Raw genomic sequence first — 21,614 nt, forward strand, 5'->3', positions numbered from 1 at the left:
TCGGTGTTTTGTTGTTCTTTTGTTTGTTTGACTGTACAAAGAGCAATAAAAACATCCCACACTCGGCAGAGCGCTTGGCACGCCCGGGTCAGAGCAGCCCCTCCTGTGGGTACAGATCTGTGTTTGTCAGCTCTGCCGGGCACGGCCGCGTACAGACAGATGCATTGGCGAGTTGCAATCCAAGGATAGTGCACGAGAAGAAATGAAAGGCAGATGCAAGAGTGCTTGTGTGCAATGCTCAGAGGCCTCAGCGCCCCCGAGGTGCTGGCTCAGTCCCACCAGGAGCCGGGGACAGCCTGACTCTGGCAGAAAGTGGTGCGGGAGCCCTGCGGCACTGCGGGCACTGTGCGGGGCGGGACAGCCCGGGGACAGCGCGGGGACAGCCCGGGGACAGCCCGGGGACAGCGCGGAGACAGCGCGGGGACAGTCCGGGGACAGCCCGGGGACAGTCCGGGGACAGCCTGGCCCTCGCGGGGAAGGGGACGGGCGTGGGACACGGCACATTCCTGCTGCGGAGGGACGGGAGGAGCGTGGGGCCCAGCGGGGTCGGGTGAGATGGACGGGTGGGAAGCGATAGGGCAGAGCGGGGGGGGCAGAGCTGTCCCCATCCCTGGGGCCTGATGGCATTGCCGGGATGGCACCTGCACGGGGACATGGCAAAGGTGTCCCTCTCTGCATGGGGACACTGCACAGGTGTCCCTTCTCTGCACAGGGACGTGTCAAAGCTGTCCCTTCTCCCATGGCAGTGCTGCTCATGGGTGACAGGACCTCCATCCCCCTGCCCCAGGGCAGTGTCCCCTGTGGCTCCGGGCACTGTCCCCCTCCTGGCATCCACGGGAGGAGAGAAGCTCAGGCCTGGTGCCACAGGGGACACTGCCCTGGGTCATTCCCTGCCTGCAGCCCGGTGCTGCAGCCAGCACAGCTCACCTGGCAGGTGAGGCAGGTGGCACACGGGGCTGGGCACGCTGGCAGTGCATTGCCATGGCAGTTACAGTGTGGAGTGCTCTGCAGGGAGGCTGGAGGAGGCAGTCTCAGCATCACAGAGCTGTCCTAACTCTGGGCCTGCTGCTGTGCCCAGTCCTTCCCAGCAAGTGCCCAAAGGCTCCTCTCCCTTTCAGCAGCTCCTTGGCCCGAGCAGCCTCACCCCAGTACTCCCCACACCCCAGTCTGACACATCAGCAAAACATTTCCACCACAACCACACTCCCCAAGAAGGAAAGGAGCACACAAAAGTCAGCCCAGCACCTTGGGCTGAGATGCTCAGACCCAAAACCAGCCCGAGAGGCAGAAGGGTGCATCCCTCACACACCAAGGGCTGGTCATGGTTCCAAAACACTGCACAGCTCCAGGACTCTGGGTGGGTTCATGGCCTTGGCCTCTGACTTCTGAGCAGCCTGGGACAGTCCCTGAGGAGCAGGAGCTTGCAAGGAGGAGCCTGGCAGCTATTGGGGTCCCTGGGGATGGGAACACCAGTGCCAGTGGCCCAGGCACAGCAGGAGCAGCTCGGGATGAGTCCTGGCCCCAAGGGCACACTGCTGGCTCACATTTTCCACTGGGACAGAGTGCAGACAATGGGGCACGGGGCTGCCCAGACCCCTCTGTCCCTCCTGGCACCCCCTGCTCCAGCCCCTCTGTGTGTGGGGGCTGCACAGATCCCCCTCACCCACCCCAGCCTGTCCCCAGCACCTCCTCACTACACTGGCACAACCCAGAGCAAGGGACAGGCCGGTGCCAGCTCAGCCTCAGGGCCTCAGCCCCTCTCCCCAGCCCTGCCCAGCCCAGCCAGGCTCCAGGGACCTCCTCTCTGCGCCCTGCTCCAGGCTGGGGTGGGTGTTGGCATGGAAGGAGGGATGCTCTGGGGACACAGAAATCCTTGCTCTGGAAGCACATCAAGAGGGTCACACTGTACAGGGGGCAGGAGGGAGGGGCGGGCACGGGGCCTTTACTTGGTGCCCTCGTCCGGGTTGCCTTCACCATCCGTCTTCCCTTCCTCCTCCGTCTTCTGGTCGTCCGTGTTGAGCCTCTGCTGCTTTTTCCGGCGCACGCATTTCACCACCATCAGCACCAGGATCACCACGGCCAGGAAGCCGCCCACGGAGGCACCCACGATCACGGCCACCGTCGAGTCGTGCTTGGGGGGCTCTGGGGACACAGGGACGGGCTCAGGGTGTGCAGGGGTGGGAAGCGATGGGGCAGAGCGGGGAGGGCACAGCTGTCCCCCATCCCTGGGGCCTGATGGCATTGCCGTGATGGCACCTGCACAGGGATGCTGCAAAGTGCCCCTTGTCTGCACGGGGATGCTGCAAAGTGTCCCTTCTCTGCACAGGGACGTAGGGGCACCCACAGGGACGTGCAGAGAAGGGACACCTGTTCAGCATTGCTGTGTAGGTGCCATGCTGGGCTCTGCCAGCATCCTGCCCCCTGGGTGCCCCCAGCGCCCGGCACCACTGACCTTGGGTGAGCACCTTCAGGCTGATCTTGCCATGGCCCCGGTGCCGGTCCGGGGGGTTCAGCACGTAGCAGTTGTAGGTGCCCTCGTCCTCCAGCTGCACGTTCTTGAGGGTGAAGGACACGTCGTACTTGGCGGGGTTGCCGGTGAACTCCACGCGGTTCCCGAAGCGATCCAGCTGCTTGTTCATGATCTTGGTGCGGAACTGCAGGAACTGGGCAGCCGTGGGGACAGAGGGTGAGGCAGCACCCCATGGTCATTTCCCAGCCAGGCACCCCCTCTCTGCATGCAAGAAACCCCCAGGAACACCCTCTGAGCTGCTCCCAGGCCCCCAGCACAACCCCAGCGAGACTCACCAGCTCCTCCGAGCAGTTACTGCACTCCTGGTACGTCCAGTTGAGGGAAAACTGCTTGTTCTCCACCTTGTAGCAGGAGTTGAAGGTGCAGGAGAGCTTCACAGAGGAGCCGTTCAGGGCGTTGATGATGGGGGGGGCCATGACCTCCATGCCCAGCCTCGGGGGCGCTGCCAATGCAGATGGATTCGGGGGGTGTCACAGGCAGCCACCCTGGCAGCTGAGCTGCCACCCTGTCCCCATGCTGCCCTGCCTGCACAGAGCTCTGCCTGGGGCCTGGCATTGCCTTCCAGGCACATCCACACACTCTGCATCCAGCCAGGAGCGGAATTTCCCAGCAGGAGCAGGGGGAGCAGCCCTGGCACCATCCCTGGGCTGGACAGGCAGAGAATTGTCCCTGCTCTGCCAGGGCTGGTGACCCTCCTGTGCCCCCCGGTGCTGCCTGCAGGCCAGCCCTGCTCCCGGCCATCCCCCGGGGCTGTGCTGCTGCTGCGGGATCGATGGCGCTGGGCGAGGCTGCAGCGTCAGCAGCGGGGCCGGCGCCACCGCCACACGCAAACCATGGCTGAGCTCATCACATCGCATTGCCGGCAGGACACGGCTCGGCAGCAGCGCCGGCACCTGCCAGGGCCGGCCCGGGGCTCCCCGGGGAATGCAGATGCTTTCCCTGCCACGAGAGGATTCTCCAGCTGGGAATGGCCAGAGCGAGCTCCAGGTCTCTGCTGGGAGAACGAGGCAGTCCCTGACCCCTGGTCCTGCTGAGAGAGAGGGGCTGTACCTGGTGCAGGGCGGGACTCAGCTGGGGAGGGGCAGGGATGGGGGTCTGTGCCCTGCTCCCTCCTCCACCGCTCCCTGCAGCTCCCCTGAGCAGCCCCCAAGCATCCAGCACTGTCCCCAGGGTGGGCAGGGGGAACAGGCTCCTGTGCAGTCCCCAAGCATCCAGCACTGTCCCCATGCTGGACAGGGGGGACAGGCTCCTGTGCAGCCCAGCTGGCTGCAAACACCAGGCTAGGCCCTGAGAGGCACAGGGACAAGGGGGACAGCGAGCCCTGGGAGGGGACAGCGTGTCCTGGGGGGCTGTGACACCCTGCAAGGCCACTGCCAGCAGGTGCTTCAGTGATCACCTCACCTCTCCCCTTGGGCTGCTGCTCTTTGCTCTCAGCGCTTCTTGCCGAGGCCAAGCTGGGCGCAGGTCAGGGCTGCTCCGGGCTGCTCCGCCTGCAAGCAGGGCAGGAAAGGGGCCAGGCTCTGCAGCAGGGACAGGAGCCGTGCCCGGGCTGCAGGCACAGCTGGGCTGGGCAGCTCCCACTGCCAGCTGGGAGCCAGCAGCACCCTGAGGCTCCTGAGGCAGAGCGGTGCCCTCGGGTATGGCCAAACCATGGGATGGCTCCTGGCTGGCCTGGCTGCCATGGGGACACCCCCATCCAGCCCCAGAGGGCTCAGGGACACAGGGATGGGTGCACGGGGATGGGTCACAGCACCCAAGGCAGGAGGAAGTGTCCCGGTGTCACAGCCTTGCTGCCCCATGGCAGCCTCCACCTTTGGTGCCTCCAAGGAATCCTTGCAGGGATGGCAGAGAGGAGCCAGGAGCTGGCCTGTCCCAGCAGGAGCGGCTGGAGGGGATCCCTGCAGGGAATCATTGTCTGGGTGCCCCTCACAGGGTGCCCTGTGTGCCTGCAGGTGCTGACCTGGCCTTGTCCCTTGTCCTCAGTGCTCCCCAGGGCTCTACAGAGGATGAGGTGCCACCAGCAGCAAACGCAGGGACGCCACGGCCTGGCAGGACATAGGGGCACCCAGGTGGGTCTGAACCTTGCCACTGGCCGAGCACTCAGCCCTGGGGGACAACAGAGGTGGGGGAAGAACCCCAAAACCCCCGGGACCATCCAGGCCATGTCCTGCAGTGCTGTGCTGGCTCCCAGTGCTCCCAGCGCTGCACCCGGGCTGGGGGGGACAAACAGCAGCCTCTGCAGCAGCCCTGGCCGGGTGTTGTACCCTCCTTTGCCAGGCCCTGTCCTCGGGGCCAGGCAGCCCGGCAGGAGCTCAGGGACAGCCATCAGAGGAGCGGAGCATTCCCCTTCCCGGCCGGCAGCGATCGATGCGGCCGCGGGGCTGCTGACACAGCGCTGCTGCTGCTGCTGCGGCCGCGGGGCAGGCACGGAACCGGCCCCAGCACGGAGCCGGCCGGGGGACACACACAGACACCGCCACAGCACCCGCAGGACACCACAAGGCAGCACAGGGCAGCACAGCACACCTGGCAGCACCCAAAGGACAGCAGAGCCCACCTGGAAGAACCCAAAGGACAGCGCAGCAAGCTTGGCAGCACCCAAAGGACAGCACAAGGCAGCACCCAAAGGACAGCAGAGCCCACCTGGCATCACCCAAAGGACACCCTAAGGACAGCACAGCCCACCGGGCAGCAGCCAAAGAACAGCCACGGGACAGCAGAGCCCACCTAGCAGCACCCAAAGGACAGCTCAGCCCACCTGGCAGCACCCAAAGGACACCACCAGGCAGCCCAGCACCTTCCCAGCCCTGTCCCCACTGCAGCCCGCTCCCCTGCCCACCATGCCAGGGCTGTGTGCTTCAGGGATGCAGGGCGTTTTTAGGAGGAAATGCAGTGGCACCAGAGCCCCCACCCTGCCCAAAAGCAGGTCACCCTGGCTGGTGGCTCTCTGCACCTCCGTGCCCGTCCCTGCTGGCACACACAGGGCAGGGCTCCTGGCAGGGCACGGGTGTCTCCCCAGCTGGGCACATGCAAGGGGGCTCAAGCCGACACTTACCCAGCGAGAGGAGCAAGGTGAGGCCAGTGAGGAGCAGGGTGGGCTGCGGGAGCCAGCCTTCCGGGCCCATTTTGGCGGACTTTAGTGTGTGGAGAGGACGTGGTGTTGGTGTGGGTGGTGGAGGAGGTGGAGGTGCTTTTTCGAACGCCCGGGTTATTTGCAGGTGACATAGAACATTAGAGCCGCTTTCTCCCCACAGCCCAATATGGCTGGAGCGGCGCTGGGGCGAAAAAAAGCAGTAAATGCTGTGGTTGGTGGATTGCAGCCGCCGGAGTGGGAGGGCGGAAAAATTTTCCCCTGAACTGCAGGCACAGACAGCTCCTGGCGCTGCCGGCTCCGTGCTCCGCGCCGGCCTGGGGCACACGGGGGGTTCCCGAGCCCCGGGTGGGGTGGGGACACTCGGGTGTGTCCCCTGTGCCCCGCTGGAGGCTGGCAGCCAGCCCTGCTCACGCCTTCCACGGCAGCATCCCCGTTGTGCAGAGCCCAGCGGGGCCCAGGAGGGTCGGAAATGCCCTCCTGGATGCTGGCAGGGAGCTGAGGGGCTGCCCCAGGCTGGCACAGCACAGGCAGGATGCCCCAGGTGGGCTGCAGCAGGTGGGGGTGCTCTTGCTCACCTGCCCAATCCTGGACAGCTCCATCACTGCCCAGGGCTGCCAAACTGCTGGGGCTCCTTCCCCTTCTCCAGCAGCCTCTTTTCCCGGGATAACAGCTCTCCTCTCCCGGGATAACAGCTCTCCTCTCCCAGCCCCGGGACGGGGAGCCTCTGCCCAGCAGCAACAGGGCAGGAGAAACTCTTTGGTCCCCTTTGCACCACCAAGGAAACCTTTGGGCCCCACACCTGGGTTCCACTGCAGGGATGGGGGCAGAGGACAAGGAGGGACCTCCTGGGGCCCAGAGGGGCAGTGACAGCGCTGCTCAGGCCCTGGGACACGGGGACAGCATCCCTGGGGACAGAGGGGAGGGATGCCCCAGGGCCAGGGCACAGCAGAGGCGGAGAGGAAGGAGGGATGCAGAGGGGGGAATGCAGAGGACAGGGGTGCAGAGGGGCTCTGCTGCCTGACCACAGCCAGCACAGCCGGGAGAGGAGGCACGGCAGTGTCCCAGCACCTCTGCCCAGCAAACACTGCACACACAGCACTCTGCCACCCATCCCGGGCAGGCAAAGCCCTCTCTGCTCTGCTGCCACGACCCTGCAAAGGCGCTGTGCCATCCCCCGAGCCCCCAGACCCAGCTCCGGGGGCTGGCTGCTCCCAGACCCCGTCCCGCTGCTGCCTGCGGGAAAACAGAGCCGGGTGTCAACGAGAACCAAGGAGCGCAGCGCGGCGCTGCAGTGAGCGGCAGCGGTGGGAGGTGGAGGGTCCCGGCTCCCTCCGCACCTGGAGGTGTCAAACATCTATAGATAGCGCCCGGCACCCGAGATAGCGCCCGGCACCCAGAGATAGCGCGGGAGCAGCGCCAGCGCCCGCCCCGGCGCTGCCCCGGGGTTGAACGATGGCCCCCTGCCCATCACCGGCTGCTCCCCATGGCCAGTGACACACGGGGGGACCCCAGTGCCCCCGGGCTCGGTCCTGCTCCCCCCAGTCCCTATCCTGCTGCCAGGGACCCCGTTTGTGCCCCGTTTGGCTTTGCTCCCGCCTGGTGCCCCGTGCCAGGCTGCCCATGGGATCAGGGGCTGCCAGGCCCTGGGCCAGGCAGGTTTTGGCACACTTGGACATCACATGCTCAGGCTGGAGGTAAAACGAAGACACCATCAGGGAAGACTCCCTGAGTTTTATTATGTACAGAAAAACGCTGGGACAGCTCCTGCTGCCTCTGCCCCCTCGGGGATGCTCACCTGGGCCAGGAGCAGAGCTGGAGCGTGAGGCTGTGCCCACTCTCTGGAGGCCCAAGAGCCACAGGGACAGGTGTCCCCTGGTGCCCTGCACACAGCTGGGGTGGGCTGTGCCCAGCAGTGCCCTGGCACGGGGCACACAGATACGTGTCACCAGTTCTCGGTCCTCTCAGGGACAAAGGTGTGTCGGACACACCTGGAACGGGGCTGCGTCCACAGCACAGCTACTTCTGCTGCTCTGGGGGCTGGGGAGGTGCCTCCTCTGGCCTGCTGAGGGGCTCCTGGCCCTGTCCATGCTCCTGGGTCTCCTCTGCCATCCATTCTGATGGGATGGCCCTCTTGGCCAGCTCCACGTAGACGCCGTTGTCGTGGCAGTGAGATGGGTGCTGCAGGAGCAAGGGACAGGGTGTGAGCCTCACCACGGGTGTCGGGGGGGTTTGGAGGTGTGGGATGCTGGGCTCTGGCACAGGGAGGGATGCCCTGGGTGCCATGGCCCTGGAGAGGGGAGCAGTGAGTGGTGTGGGGGTCCCAGCACGCCTGCTGAGCTCCTCACCATGGTTATGTACGTGTCCTCAGCTCTCCTCTTCTTCTTCGCCTCCTGCTCAGCCTTGGGCACCTCAGCTCCAGGGATGGAGGTGTAAATTGCTTCCTGCGAGGGGCAGATCAGGCTGTTTGCGACTGAGCAGCCCCCAAACACCCAGGTTTGCCCAGACACAGGGCGAGCTGCAAGAGCCATGGCTGGAGCCGGCCAGCAAAGGGCCCCGGGTGCCTGGGCAGGGTGGGATCCCGTCCCTGGTCTCCCCAGCCCTGAGACCCCTCCAGCCTCACTCTCACCTCTGCTTTGCCCTTGTTGGTGCTGTTCCCCATCCTCTCCAGGGCCGAGACGGTCGCAAACCTCGAGGGAAGGCGGCAGCAGTGTCACCCCCGGCCAGGAGCATCACCCGCTCCTCCCGTCCCTCCCTCCCTCCCTCTGCCGGGACACCGACACCCCTCAGCACACGCCCGGGCCGGGCTATCCGTGCTGCTGGCACAGCCCAGGAGGTTTGGGAGCCGAGGGGACACGCACGGTGACACTAGATGGCAGCAGGAGGCTGGCACCCCACACCTGGGCAGCTGAACCCTCCCACCTGCAAAGCCTGGCCAGGGAGAGCAGCACGGGAGGGCTGCAGGGAGCTGGTTCCTCACCCCCCTAAACCCAGAGCGGCGTTTTTACCTCTTCCTCACGCACAGCCCAGCCAGGAACGCCACCACCACGGCCACGCAGCCACAGCCCACCACGGCCGGCCAGAACCCGGAGTCCCTCGGGGGCGCCGCATCCTCGGTACCTGCAGGGGGACACCGAGGGGGGATGGATGGCACCGGGGGGAGGCACTGAGGCACGGGATGGCACCGGGGGACCCCCAGAGCCGGGGATGGCACCCCAGGGATCCCCCGAGCCGGGGCAGCCCCGGGAGCATCGCGCACCTCTGGGCGCCGCGGGGCTGACGAGCAGCACCGTGCGGCTCCTGAAGACGCTGCTGGTCTCCAGCAGGCGCAGCTCGCACTCGTAGGTGCCGCTGTCGTTGAGGCGCAGGTCCTGCAGCAGGATGGAGCCGTCCCAGCCGGAGATGTTCCCCCGCCACTGCGCCCGCTGCTTGAAGCGGCCCGCGGGGATGCCGCGGTTGCTGTAGTAAAAAAACACCATCTCCTCCTGCCGGGGCAGTGCAGGGTGGCAGGGACAGCATGTCAGGCGCCTGTTCCTCCTCAGGAGCTCTCAGCTGGCACTTTCTCCCTGTCCTGTGGCTGCTCTGGGTGACTCTCAGGGAAAGCCCCAGGATGCTGCTCCCCCTCTGCTGCAGGAGCTGCCCCCACACCGGGACCCTTCTTCCCCTCTCATGGAAACTTCCTCTCCTCATGGCCTGGTGGCAGGAGGATGGGCTCACCCACAGCCCCTCTAGGGCTACTTCCCCATGGCTGCATCCTCATGGCTGCTTCTCCACATCCTCCCTATGGCTGCATCCTCATGGCTGCATCCCCACAGCCTCCCCATGGCTGCATCCCCATGGCTGCATCCCCACAGCCTTTCTTTCTAGGGTTGCATCCCCGCAGCCTCCCCACAGCTGCTTCCCCATGGCTGCATCCCCACATCCTTTCTAGGGCTACTTCCCCATGGCTGCATCCCCACATCCTCCCCACGGCTTCCTCGCCCTCCCTCCCCTGCCACCATCCCCATGTCCCCTGTTGTCCCAGCCCTGTCCTGACCCACCTGCATGCCAGCTCCTGCCCTGTACAGCCAGTCCACTTTGTGCAGGGTCCATCCCTTGCTGTCGGGGTCCAGGAAGAGGCACTGCAGCAGCACGGAGTCCCCGGCCCTAGCTCGGAGCTGGGGCTCTGTGAACACCCCTGCAGCCCCCGAGCATCGCCCTGCCAGGGACAGGGACAGCAGCATGAGCCCGGGCAGGAGGGCCAGCTGCAGCCTGCCTGTGCCCATGGCTGTGTGCTGTGCAGGGCAGCCCAGAGGCCCAGCCCGTGCCCCGGCCCTGCTCAGGGATGTGCGATGTGGGGCAGAGCATCCTCCCACCGCCACACCAAGGGCTGCAGCCGGTGATGCGGCCGAAGGGGAGATGGGAGGCTCGGCCCCTGCCCTCCTGAGGCTCAGCCCCTGCCCTCCTGAGGCACAGCCCCTGCCCTCCTCGCCTCGGAGCCACAGCCTGCAGCTCCTGCATGACTCACTGCCTGGGAGAACCTGCGCTGCTCTCATCTCCGCCAGGCCAGCGGCGATTCCAGCGCTTCACACGAATTTCAGTTCCTCCCTCACTGCCCATTTGGCTTCCTTCCCCTTTGCTCACAGGCTCCAGACCTGGGCTTGTGCTTGTCTGGCCACGTAACCACAGCTTAGGGTTCCCAGGGCGGCCGGACAGTGGGAAAAGAGCAAAGCAGGGGAACATGAAAGGCACAGAGCTGACAGCAACACGAGGCAGCTGCGGCTGCAGGCAGGAAGGACATTAAAGGTCTCTGAGCTAAAAGGTTCTGCAAAACGAGCGGGGCAGAAAATGTCACAGGAGCTCGGCAGCCCCACCTGGCCCAGCCTGCAGAGCCCTGCAAGGGGGGGTTGAAGCTCTGTTTGCTGAGAGCTGATTCAGCCCCGGGAGCTGCTCAGACAGGTAGGCTCATCCCCTGCGCCCAGCCTGTCCACAAGCACCGAGGGCTGGGCCCTGGCCGAGCACCAAATGTTTGTCTGAAACCCTGTAAATAATGAATGCAAAGTGCTGCAGCTCCCCAAACAAGTTCTGTTGGTCTTGACCAGCTGAGGAGCTGCAAATGACAAATATTTGCCAGCGGAGAGGACCGAGGGAGCTGCCTGCCTCGAGCAGAGCCAAAATCAATACCTTGGGAACCTCTCCCTGTATTTAGAGCTGGTGAAGAAGCAGTTCTGTTTCTTTCAAAGCCTTGGAGGCTCAGTGCAGGGCAGATCCAGGGATGGCAGTGCAGTTTGCAGGTGTTTACAGGGGAGATCAGCACACACAGGGCCAGAGAGGCGCCCAGGAGAGGAGCAGCCCCACAGGAGGAGAGACACTTGCTGGCTCTGAGAGCAAAGGCAGAGGGGAAAACAGAGGGGAATAAAACTTAGAGCTTACCCAGCCATGTCAGCAGCAGGGCCAGGCTCAGCACCACCTTCATCTCCCTCTGCAAAGAACAGCACAGGTGACACCTGGGGCAGGACACCAAGGGCTGGCAACCAGCTCGGGGTCAGAGGAAGACTCTGGGAGGCTGGAAATCAGCACAGCACAGAGGCAGAGACAGGGCTCTGGTTTGTGAGACCACACTGAGCCTGGAAAGGAGGAGCGAGCGTGGGGAGAGGGCTCAACCCCTTCATCGCTTCACCTAAGCAAGTCACGAATCTTTCCGGTGGTTTGGGGGTCGAGCTCTGACATCTGAGCTGAGATGTTCACAGCCCTTTACTGTGCTCATCACAGAAGCTGGGTCCTAAACCAAGAGCTCCTGCTCCAGATCTAACCCTGCCCCTGGGTGCTGTCTCTGCTGCAGCTGCACCTGCTCCACATCTCAGAACAAAGCTGGCTTCTCCTTTCTGTAGGTCTGTCCTGCAGCCCAGGGAAGGACTGGCTGCCACCCCAGGAGGTGCCAGGAGTGTCCCAAGGGAGGCAGGGTCAGCACCCTGCTCCCTGTCCCTGCTCCATGACTCCCAGCTCTGGCCCTTCATTTGAGGGTGAGTGGTTCCTGCGAGCAGCTCTCCTGCCCCGAGAGCCCTCACGTGAAGCTGCTGCAATTGGGGCTGCCATTACCAGCAGGTATTTTCCAATACTGCAGCAAAAATGAACTAGAAATAGAAAGACAAGAGCTGAATCATCTCTGGCATTTTGGTGGCTTCTCACTTTTTGCTCCACTGTGAAAGGGAGAGGAAGCTCTCCAGGCCAGCCTCAGCCAGGGATTCCAGACCCAGACCCTTGGATCTGTTCTAGGCTGAGAAAATCACTCCAGCTTTGTACCTTCATCACCCCGCCCTTTCCACAAACAAAAAAATCCTGAGAAGTGGCAGCAAGCCTTCTGGAATCCTGTGCCATCTGCCTCTCCTCACACAGGACCCCTCTGGGGCTGGCTTTTTGCGTGGTTTGCTGTGCTCTGTGCAGCTCTGCCATGGTGACACACTTGGCTGCACAGCTGCCCTACAAACACAGCTCCTGCTCAGCCCCATGCCCTCAGCACAGCCAGGACAGAGCCAAACCTGCAGAGCTGCACTCTCAGGACCACCCCATGCAGCAGCCAGCTCAACCCCAGTCCTGTTTCACGGCACAAAACTGAGATTTCTGTGCCCAGCACCTCCCAAAGCTCTGGGGCTCTGGGCTGTGTTTGCCAGCAGGTCCTTGCTGGGTTTATTGCCCTGGTTTTGAGGAGGATTCATTGCCCTGGTTTCTGGTCCTTTGCTGGGTTTATTGCCCTGGTTTAGAGCAGGATTTCTGCTCCTGGCTGGGAACACATTTAACACATTTCTGCAGGGTGTCCCCTGTGACACACAGCAGTGAGAGGGTGCTGGGAGGCACCAGCTGGAGCCAGCACCCACTCACCAGGCTGCTCTGAGTGTGCCAGTGCTGACACATCCAAATCAGACTGGGGGAAAAGGGGCACAGCCAGCACATGGCATCACATCCCCTGCTTTTGCACATGGCACTTCTGCTCCCCTGGTTCTCTTGTCACGAAAAACAAATGAAAAAAAAAACCATCCAGAAATAAATATCACAGCAAAAATTACTCACCTAGAGTGGCCTGGAAAGGTCAGCTCGTCTTGCACGTTCCTCAGCAGCTGATTCAGTGTCTGAACCCGGAGTATCTGAATCAGTTGCTAAATCATCTCGAGGTTGCATATGCAGGATGTTTCTTGGCAGGTTGGGTCTGATGGTCACTTTTACACAACAGAAAGCAGAACAAGAAATCAGGATGTGCAACAGAGAGGGGAAATCAACCGCAGATGCATCTGTCCCAGAGGGGTGATGGGGCAGCTCCGGGAGGCACCTGACAGGAGAGCTGGGGCTCAGGCCAAGGTGAGGGACCGGCCTGACCAGTCCCAATGACCAGTCCAGGACACAGAGGTTCCTGGCACACCCCCTGCGCTCCCTCGTGTGTTGTTTGGGGCCCAGAGCTGCTCAGAGAGCTGTCCCTGCTGGATGCTGTCCCAGCGAGGCAGCAGCACTGGTGACAGGGGTGTGCCTTCCTCCTGGGGCTGCCAGGGCTCTGAACCTGCCTGGCACAGCGTGGGCAGCTGCCTCCTCCTGAGACACACACCAGGCACAGCTTGGCCTCTGCTGCAACTCCCCTGGGCACTTTGAAAAACCATTCTGACCCTTCCTCTTTCTGTGGAACACCAGAGCAGCTCCTGCTCCCCATTCCAGCATCCCATTGTTCTCAATTCCAGCATCCCCTCTCCCCATTCCCGTATCCCCATTCCCCATTCCAGTATCCCACTGTTCTCCATTCCAGCATCCCCTCCCTCCATACCAGTATCCCCATTCCAGTATCCCCATTCTCCATTCCAGCATCCCCATTCCCCATCCCAGTATCCCCTCTCTCTATTCCAATATCAGTGCCTTCCATGGCACACTGTTGCAATAAAGCAGTCAAAACTCAGTTTTTAATGCAGAAAAGCCCCTTCTTTACTCACAAAACTAATTTTTCACAGACTTTGTGTTCAGTTCCAATTGGCAGCAGTTTCCTTGCTGCACTCATTGGGTAGTAAATGGCATTTTACCTTTCCATCAAATCTCTCTATTCTTGGGTTGTTTACATATTTTGCTCACTGATTCTCACAGGACAAATTTCTTGTTATTACAGCTGCAGCCTGTTTTCCTTACTAGATTGTTTGGGTAACTTATGAGAACTTACAAGCTAGCTGCACTGAGGCCAGCTGATTCGCCTGATTTTAGATGATTTAGCTGGAAATTTAGGCCTGATTTCAGGTAATTTAGCTGGAAATTTAGGCCTGATTTTCTAAGACATTTATTTTATCTGTCCTTTTCTGCATCAGCACACCAAGAAATTCCATCTGGGTGGCAGAGGAGGAGGAAGCTCAGCAGCATCCACAACTCAGCTTTGCAGCAGGAACACTCGCCCAGGATGCAGCAGACTCCTGGCCAAGGAGGCCCAGCTGAAATGCAGCATTTTGCAGCAAAAAGGAGCCTCTGGTTCCCCAGGGGAAGTCGCGAGTGCTGAGGGGGAACAGCAAAGCCACTTCCCCAGGCTCTGTGATCCCAGCAGCCTTTCCCAGGGAAGGTTCGGCTGACAGAGATGTTGTGTCGCCAGGGAGCACAAACACTTGAAATATTGCTTTAGAGCAGAGAGGGGGGATATGTTTTTATCTGGAGCACAGATCTGACCTACTTGTCAGGGAGAGCCTCACCACACCTGAAAGCTGCAGCCAGCACAGATGCTCAAGGGGGAGACTTGTCCCCTTTAGGGTTAAATCTGCTCCCTATAAACCTTCACCCATCATCAAATGACAATTTTTACACCTCAGGATGGCAGTTTTATGAGTCCAGCTGTATTTAGCCAAATAAACAGACGCACAGCCCAGAATGGAATAATGGAATTTATTGGTAATTGCACAGCAAAATCCGCAGCAAACCTGGAGCACGACTGTAAAAGGAGAATATTTGAGTGATACAGAAAGAAAGCAGCTTTTTAGGGATTGAGTGAATGAATCCCACTGCTGTCTGCCATTCATGGGTGGATAAGGCTGGTGAAAGAGGAAATGCCCTTCACCACCAAGGGGAAGTAATTGCTTCACAATTAACCATTTCCCTAAAGCAGGTCCTAGAAGAAGGGAGGAAGAAAACAACTACTGCAACCAGAACATTCCTTTGGCAGTGCTTGAGTCCATGGCTGAGGTAGATGGGGTTGTGTGTCCCCAGAAACAGAGTCCCCATTTGCATTTCTGATTTCAAAAAAGAAGAAAATAAAATTGTTTTCTATGAATTGTGCTTCGCTTCTACAGGTAGAAGGAGCAATACCCAGTGGTGCAGCTGAATAATAAAAAATACTTCAAAAGCAGTAGGTTCTCTTCACTCCAGCACAGAGGATACCAGGTATCACTTCATCAAACTGCTGTGAGTCAGTATGTTCCAAAAAATCCTGAGAACAAACCTTGGCAGTGCCCAGAGAGCTGGAGCAGCTTTTTCTTCAAAAAAGTTGGGTTTCCAGAGCTCAGGAAAAGAGGGATGTCACCAAAAAACCAAACCAATGAACCAAAGCAGCTTGCAGGAAAATCAAGGCACATTGGCACTGTGGACACTGAGGCTTCTCTGGGCCCTGCAGATCCGAGGGCGAGAGATTTTCTTTTCCCCAATAAATTAGAAAGATTTTTAGAACATCATTATTTTGTGTTTAAATGGAAGTGAATTATCCCATCAGCATTATTCCTCCAATCCACTGAGAGCAGATCGTGTCCTTCAGTCTGCACTGGTCACCCAGCAGCCTCTGGAAGGGTCTAACCAGGATTTTCAGTGCTGTAATTTTGGTCTTTTTGCACAGCTTTGGTCAGTAGGGATCTTCCTCATCCGTGTCCTAAACGGGGAACAAGGAGAGAAACAGATTATGTGTGAAGAAAATGAACCAAGCCATGAGCTCAGCCAAAGGCTGAGCCTGGCTGGGCTTCTGAAATGTTTCCCAAAAATCCTGCTGTGCTTGAGCAGGCCAGAGGACCCGGAAAACCACTGCTATAAATATAAATATAAATATAAATATAAATATAAATATAAATATAAATATAAATATAAATATAAATATAAATATAAATATAAATATAAATATAAATATAAATATAAATATATACTTAATCTGTTTGACTTCTCCCAGACACAACCACCATGCTATAACCCACACGAAATGTATTTTAGGAGAAGCAGCAGCTAAAGATGAACCAGAAAGTGCAGCAGGGCCCTGCAGAGAGCCCTGAGCATCACTAATTATTGGTTTTCAGCCACTTTTAGAAGCCAACCACAGCAGGTTCGATGGTGTCCCACAGGCAGCTCTGCAGCTCTGAGCTCACCCAACAGCTCAGCTCTGCAAGGCCAATCTCACTGACACCCAGAAATTGCAATCTAAAGGGATTTTCCATTGGCTTTGCAATTTTGTCTGGTCACATATGGAGCATGAAAAAGCACATTGGAGGAACTCCAAACACGCAGAATTGTTAAAATGAGAGGGCAGCTTTCTCAGAGACCTGATCAGATGAATATTTCAGAGATAAATATTTCAGTAAGCAAAGGATCAAACCTGGCAGAGCACTGCCATGAAAGCAGCAGGATTTTATCATTCCAATTCCACTCCTCCCAAGGGATGAGAGGATAATTTTCAACTTTTAACATCTCCCATGTCCTGACAGCATTTCCTCACCAAGCTGGGGCTCCATCCTTCCCCATCTGTCCTCCTGGCACCTCCCTGATTCCAGAACATCACCTGAACAGCCCTCCCACCTCTGGCCCGAGGCGTTTCCTGCTTCCCCCACCTCTCCAAACCCTCATTCCCATCACTGCAGCTCAGTGCCTGCCGTGTCTAATGCAGAACTGTAAATATTTTATGTCCAACTTACATAATTGCCTGTTTTTCATCCTGTATCTCATAGAAACCATCAGCGCACGCCTGTCTGAAGGCTTGGGCATTTAGGGCAGTTTGAAATCACTGGCATTAGGAGAGTGGAGCAAACAACACATATTTAAACCCTCCTTAACTCACGTCCTGAGCGTGTGCAGGAGAGGCAGAGGTGCCCCAGAGGGAAATGAGCTCTGCAGGACACAGAGACAATGAAAGCCCTCTCCAGTCGGGCATTACTCTGGAATGTGGCTCCCATTCCAGAGAGCAGGACTCACACAGAACCAGGGCAGCAGGTGGCAAAAGCACTCCGGGGCTGGAGCACAGGCACCTCAATAACAGGAGCTGCTGCTGGGCTGGCCAGGGGAGCAGCAGGATTAGAAGGCAGCCAGCACTTCAGAGAGCACCACAAACAAAAAGCAGAAACAAACAAACAAACCGCCAGGGTTTAGCAATGCTCTGCTGCGGCGAAAAGGAGGTGAAAGGAGGAAGAAAACACAGAGGGCTGAGGGGTCGCAGCCTGCCTTCCCTGTCACAGGCATATCTTCATTAAAAATCTTGCCTTAGGATTTTTCCTCCTGAGAAGCTGAGAGGCCTCAGAAACAAAATGCAAACAATGATTATCTGCTGCTGTGGGATGCAACAGGTGCATCTGGGATTGGTCTCATGGGGTTGTTTCTAATTAATGGCCAATCACAGCCCAGCTGGCTCGGACTCTGTCCGAGCCACAAACCTTTGTTATCATTCCTTCTTTTTCTATTCTTAACCAGCCTTCTGAGATGAAACTTTTTCTTCTATTCTTTAGTATGGTTTTAATGTAATATATATCATAAGATAATAAGTCTTCTGAAATATGGAGTCAAATTCTCATCTCTTCCCTCAACCTGAGACCCCTGTGAGCACGGTCACGCTTCCCCAGCACAGCACTGCCAGCCCCAAACTGCTCCTGCAGAGCCCCCAAAGAGCCCCCACGGCAGCTGCCACTGCACCCCTGATTTCTCATCTCCAAATGACAGCTTTGATTCCACTGAGTCCAGAAAAATCAGTTTGATGGATGTCAGGACAGCTTTCCCAGCAGCACAGCCAGCAGCTCTCACTGCAAGGAGCCTTTGGGACAGCTTGGACACCCCGAGGTGTTGGGACACTCTGCCTGCTGCTCTCAGTGCCTCCTTGGAGCACCCAGGTTGGCAAAACCACTGTAAAAACAGCAATTTTCACTTACCACGCAGTTCAGGCACCACTCCTTGAGCTTCCCCCCGCAGCCAGCCCTGTCTGGGTGCTCAGGCCTGCAGAAAAGCACAGCATCAGGCTGGACTTACCACCAGACACCCCAGTGCCACCCCTGGACTGTGAATTCTGGTGGTACCGCATGGAACTGAAGGGTTTTCATGGTGAGGAAAAGCCTTTAAGTCAGCTCAGCAAAGCCAAAAGGACTGAAAGCTGCCAGATGCCTCATTTTGAAGGTGAAATGAAAACAAAAAATGAAAACAAGAGTTGCTTTTTGACTGGCAAATCTTACACCACCAATCAAATCATTAAAAGACTGCAGTAAAACAAAATCATTTTGCAAGGAGTTGAGCAGAAGGGAGCTCAGTCTCCAAGGCTCTTTCAGCACCTGGCAGCCCTGCTCAGCCCACCACAGGAGGCATTATTGGGTTTGTTTTGCCTTTATAGGGACTTCACCCCAAAATGCAGCACACAAATCTCTCATGCAAAACATCCCGCTGACTCAAGCTCAGATAAACCTCATTACAGAAGTGAAATATGTCTGAGCCCAAGGTGCCTCAGCCCCATGGCTCTGCTCACACGAATGGCAGCACACAGGGGATGTGCAGCACACAGGGGATGTGCAGCACTGGGTCTGTGCTCCAGCTCAGGGATTTCCCAGCCTTTCTGCCTGCTGGGTGAGCAGCACATCCCAGTGACTGAGCTGCACTGGAGGCCAGTGGGGAAATCATCCCTCGTGCCTGAGCCAACACCCCAAAGTGGAAATACAGGCTCCAGCCTGCAGCCAGGACTTACTCATCAGACACTTCAATGGAGGATTTCTTGTAGCCATATTTTCCTTTCTCCTTCAGCAGCCGGAATTTCCTCCCCATCCTCACCAGCAGCAGGATGACCACGAGGGCAGAAGGGAGGAACACCAGGATGGAGAGCAGAGCTGCTGAGCTCAGCTGGAAGGCCAGGCCTGGAACACAGCGAGGCACGGTGTGGCTGAGCCCTGGGACAAACCCCAGCCAGGGCACAGCCTGGTGGCCCTTCCATGTGGGACACGGGGCTGGCAGGCTGGGAACAGCCTGTCCCCACATCTGCAGGGCTCCTGTCCCCACACCTGCAGTCCCCACACCTGTGGGGCTCCTGACCCCAAACCTGTGGGGCTCCTGTCCCCAAATCTGAGGTACCCAAATCTGTGAGGCTCCTGTCCCCAAACCTATGGGACTCCTGCCACCAAACCTGTGGGGCTCTTGTCCCCAGACCTGCAGTCCCCAAACCTGAGGTCCCCAAATCCATGGGGCTCCTGTCCCCACACCTGTGCGGTTCCTGTCCCCAAACCCTGGGGCTCCTGTCCCCAAGCCCAGCCCAGGCTCAGGGCTCAGGAGCTGCAGAGGAAGGCACGGCACAGTTCTATCAGCACGCTGAGCTGAGAATTTGGGGCAGGGCTGGCACGCAGGGCAGATGAGGAAATTGGTGCTGACAATCAGCGCTTGTGATGTGGGGATTATTTTTAGGCCAGCGTTTCCTCAATGTTTAACTTGTTCTGCCGCAATTTGCGGAGGCTGAGACTCCTGAACAAAGGGACACTTTTGATTTCTGCTGTCACCACAGCTCCCCCCGTCCCTTCCTGCCCCAAATCAATGCAGCAAAGCAATCAATTCTCAAAGCACTGAGCTCAGAGAGCGGGGCTGGGGCAGCCCCTGCTGAAACTCCAGCGTGGAGGTCCAGGGAGCATTTCCCACGTGATGCTCGGGATTCCAGGATCCCACAAAGCCACTTTTGTCATGGGGTGATGCCAAAGCCAGGGCAGGGAGCCTTACCCCGCTCTGTCACCAGCAGCACGGTCTGGGGGATGTTGTGATAAACATCTGGAGGGTTCTTCACGCTGCAGATGAATGTCCCGTTGTCGCTGAGCTCCGGGCTTTGGATGGCGATGGAGGCATCGCCGTTAGCAACGTTCCCAACCCAGATGATCCTGTCCTTGAACCTCCCCGCTGTTGTGGGGTGTGGGACAGAGCGGTAGTGAAAAATCTGCGAGGAGGGAAAGGCAGGGATTGTGGCGACAGAACACTCGTGCAAGAAAGCAGAGCGAACTGCTTCTGCATTGCAAAAATAGGAATAATGTCACACTAAGAAGTCAGGAAGAGTATTTCCTATGCAAGAGGAATAAAGCCACCAACTGAATCTTTACAGCCATCCTGTGCAGTGCACAGTGCAGCACTTGTGACAACCCTCTAAATTTATCTACTTTATCATTATTATGCCATTTTGTATTTAGCTGGGATATTTTCTTCCCCCCAGAGAACACCAAAGGAATTTTACAGGGGGAAGAAGGCAACAACGAGAGTCCCAAACCGCAAAGTGAGGCAGCAGCCCAGCAAAGCAAACAGAAAATTCTGATTTTGGCCCTGTTCCACCTACTGTCTCCATCTGGCCCCCAGCGAGGGGCCGGTAGGTCCAGTCCACCAGCAGGCTCTCGGTGATGGGGGAGCTGGATCTGAAGGAGCATTTCAGCAGTGCCTGCTCGCCCACAAAAGCTCGGACTTTGGGATTGACTTTAATTTCCAGGGAAAAGGCATTGCAGACACCTGATGGAACGGGAACAAAAGGAGGGATTCATTTTGTGCTACCTGAGAGGAGCTAAATTGTCCCAAAAATGCCGACTCGTGTGCAGGACTGAAGCACAGCAGTGACTCCCTCCCCTCCCTCCCCAGCACTGAAATTTGCAGGAAAACAGAAATCTCCCCTGCCCTATTCTCCGTGGGACTGGAACCGGCCCCAAATGAGGCACCGAGGCAGCACCACCAGGAATGTTCAGATTTGGAGACAAGGAGCTGAGAAACGGAATCAGCGGGGTCTCAGACGAGTCACCAAGCACCAGCTTTAGGGACGGAGCAGTTCTGCCCTGCGGTTCTGGCCACAGCGCCTGAATTTCACACGAACCGGGTCAAAAGTCTCCCCACAGCTCCAGATTCTTTCAGTTCTCGTTCCCAGGGCGCGCGGCCGCCTCTGCCCCGTTCAACCCCGGCCGTTCCCGAGCCTCCCCTGCCCCGGGACGGCTCTTCCCGAGATTCCCGGCTCTTTCAGAGTACCGGGACCAGCCTGCCCGACCCTTCCACCGCGCCCGGACGGCTCTTCCCGAGTTTCTCCGCTCCTCTAGACCGCCCTGCCCGAGCCTCCCCTGCCCCCGGAGCCGCATCCCGAGCGCTCCCGGCCCGGTTCCAGCGCGGGACCCCCCGGGCACCGCCAATCCCGTCCCGTCCATCCCGTCCCGTCCCGGAGCCCCCCGGTACCGAGCAGCAGCAGAGCCCCCCGCGGGAGGAGGAGGAGGAGGAGGCGGCCGCCGGGCCCCGCCGCCCCTGGGCGCCGCATCCCGGCCGGGCTCAGCCCCGGAACATGGCGCTCACCTGGCGCAGGTGAGGGCGGGGCAGCCCCGAAATGGCCGCGGCGCCTGGGCAGCTCTGGGTACACATGGGTGGGACACCTGGGAACACCTGGGCACACCTGGGAATGCCATGGCACACCTGGGTACACCTGGAAACGCCTGGGAACACCTGGGCACACCTGGGAACACCTGGGAATGCCACAGCACACCTGGGTACACCTGGGTACACCTGGATACACCTGGGCACACCGGGGAACACCTGGGAATGCCATAGAACACCTGGGTACACCTGGAAACGCCTGGGAACACCTGGGCACACCTGGGAACGCCTGGGAATGCCACAGCACACCTGGGTACACCTGGATACACCTGGGCACACCGGGGAACACCTGGAAATGCCATAGAACACCTGGGTACACCTGGGTGGAACATCTGGGCACACCTGGCTGGGAATACCTGGGCACACCTGGGAGGGAACACCTGGGAACACCTGGAAATACCGGGGTACACCTGGGAGCAC

General features: G+C 59.0%; 3 protein-coding genes across 5 annotated transcripts; all 3 read right to left on the reverse strand.

The window, feature by feature from the left end:
* Positions 1 to 5,830, reverse strand: SCN2B (sodium voltage-gated channel beta subunit 2). Of its 2 annotated transcripts, none has more exons than XM_074559435.1 (4): positions 5,586 to 5,830; positions 2,806 to 2,972; positions 2,453 to 2,663; positions 1 to 2,142 (listed from the first exon to the last, which is right to left on the reverse strand). In XM_074559435.1, exons 1-4 carry the CDS (start codon positions 5,653 to 5,655, stop codon positions 1,943 to 1,945), a joined length of 648 nt encoding a protein of 215 aa, XP_074415536.1. In that variant the 5' UTR covers positions 5,656 to 5,830; the 3' UTR covers positions 1 to 1,942. The 2 variants fall into 2 exon arrangements, with proteins under 2 accessions (XP_074415536.1, XP_074415537.1); XM_074559436.1 differs by lacking the exon at positions 5,586 to 5,830 and adding an exon at positions 3,932 to 5,543.
* Positions 5,831 to 7,319: 1,489 nt separating this feature from the next.
* Positions 7,320 to 13,695, reverse strand: LOC106629927 (uncharacterized). 2 transcript variants are annotated; one of them, XM_074559433.1, is made up of 9 exons: positions 13,571 to 13,695; positions 12,669 to 12,814; positions 11,034 to 11,082; positions 9,662 to 9,819; positions 8,881 to 9,106; positions 8,630 to 8,741; positions 8,251 to 8,311; positions 7,970 to 8,065; positions 7,320 to 7,802 (listed from the first exon to the last, which is right to left on the reverse strand). In XM_074559433.1, exons 3-9 carry the CDS (start codon positions 11,074 to 11,076, stop codon positions 7,641 to 7,643), a joined length of 858 nt encoding a protein of 285 aa, XP_074415534.1. In that variant the 5' UTR covers positions 11,077 to 11,082; positions 12,669 to 12,814; positions 13,571 to 13,695; the 3' UTR covers positions 7,320 to 7,640. The 2 variants fall into 2 exon arrangements, with proteins under 2 accessions (XP_074415534.1, XP_074415535.1); XM_074559434.1 differs by lacking the exons at positions 11,034 to 11,082; positions 12,669 to 12,814; positions 13,571 to 13,695 and adding an exon at positions 10,129 to 11,025.
* Positions 13,696 to 14,484: 789 nt separating this feature from the next.
* Positions 14,485 to 20,908, reverse strand: MPZL3 (myelin protein zero like 3). Its single transcript, XM_074559398.1, has 6 exons — positions 20,821 to 20,908; positions 20,131 to 20,297; positions 19,530 to 19,740; positions 18,517 to 18,682; positions 17,717 to 17,780; positions 14,485 to 15,468 (listed from the first exon to the last, which is right to left on the reverse strand). The coding sequence occupies exons 1-6, from the start codon at positions 20,906 to 20,908 to the stop codon at positions 15,442 to 15,444; spliced, it is 723 nt and encodes a 240-aa protein (XP_074415499.1). The 3' UTR covers positions 14,485 to 15,441.
* Between the last annotated feature and the right edge of the window lie 706 nt (positions 20,909 to 21,614).

Source organism: Zonotrichia albicollis, chromosome 27 (genome assembly GCF_047830755.1).
Source record: "Zonotrichia albicollis isolate bZonAlb1 chromosome 27, bZonAlb1.hap1, whole genome shotgun sequence".
In the NCBI taxonomy this organism is placed as follows: Eukaryota; Metazoa; Chordata; class Aves; order Passeriformes; family Passerellidae; genus Zonotrichia; species Zonotrichia albicollis.

What these genes read in the sequence shown, in the direction of transcription:
- SCN2B (XM_074559435.1), bottom strand. Translation starts at nt 5,655, where the DNA reads ATGGGCCCGGAAGGCTGGCTCCCGCAGCCCACCCTGCTCCTCACTGGC. An exon ending in CACCTTGCTCCTCTCGCTGG is followed by an intron (nt 2,973 to 5,585) that starts GTAAGTGTCGGC and finishes CTGCATTGGCAG; the next exon opens with CGCCCCCGAGGCTGGGCATG. An exon ending in GTAACTGCTCGGAGGAGCTG is followed by an intron (nt 2,664 to 2,805) that starts GTGAGTCTCGCT and finishes ACGGCTGCCCAG; the next exon opens with TTCCTGCAGTTCCGCACCAA.
- LOC106629927 (XM_074559433.1), bottom strand. Translation starts at nt 11,076, where the DNA reads ATGAAGGTGGTGCTGAGCCTGGCCCTGCTGCTGACATGGCTGG. An exon ending in CCTGCTGCTGACATGGCTGG is followed by an intron (nt 9,820 to 11,033) that starts GTAAGCTCTAAG and finishes TGTCCCTGGCAG; the next exon opens with GGCGATGCTCGGGGGCTGCA. An exon ending in CAGCCCCGCGGCGCCCAGAG is followed by an intron (nt 8,742 to 8,880) that starts GTGCGCGATGCT and finishes GTCCCCCTGCAG; the next exon opens with GTACCGAGGATGCGGCGCCC.
- MPZL3 (XM_074559398.1), bottom strand. Translation starts at nt 20,908, where the DNA reads ATGCGGCTCCGGGGGCAGGGGAGGCTCGGGCAGGGCGGTCTAGAGGAG. An exon ending in TCCATTGAAGTGTCTGATGA is followed by an intron (nt 17,781 to 18,516) that starts GTAAGTCCTGGC and finishes GCTTTTCTGCAG; the next exon opens with GCCTGAGCACCCAGACAGGG. An exon ending in AGTGGTGCCTGAACTGCGTG is followed by an intron (nt 15,469 to 17,716) that starts GTAAGTGAAAAT and finishes TTCCCCGTTTAG; the next exon opens with GACACGGATGAGGAAGATCC.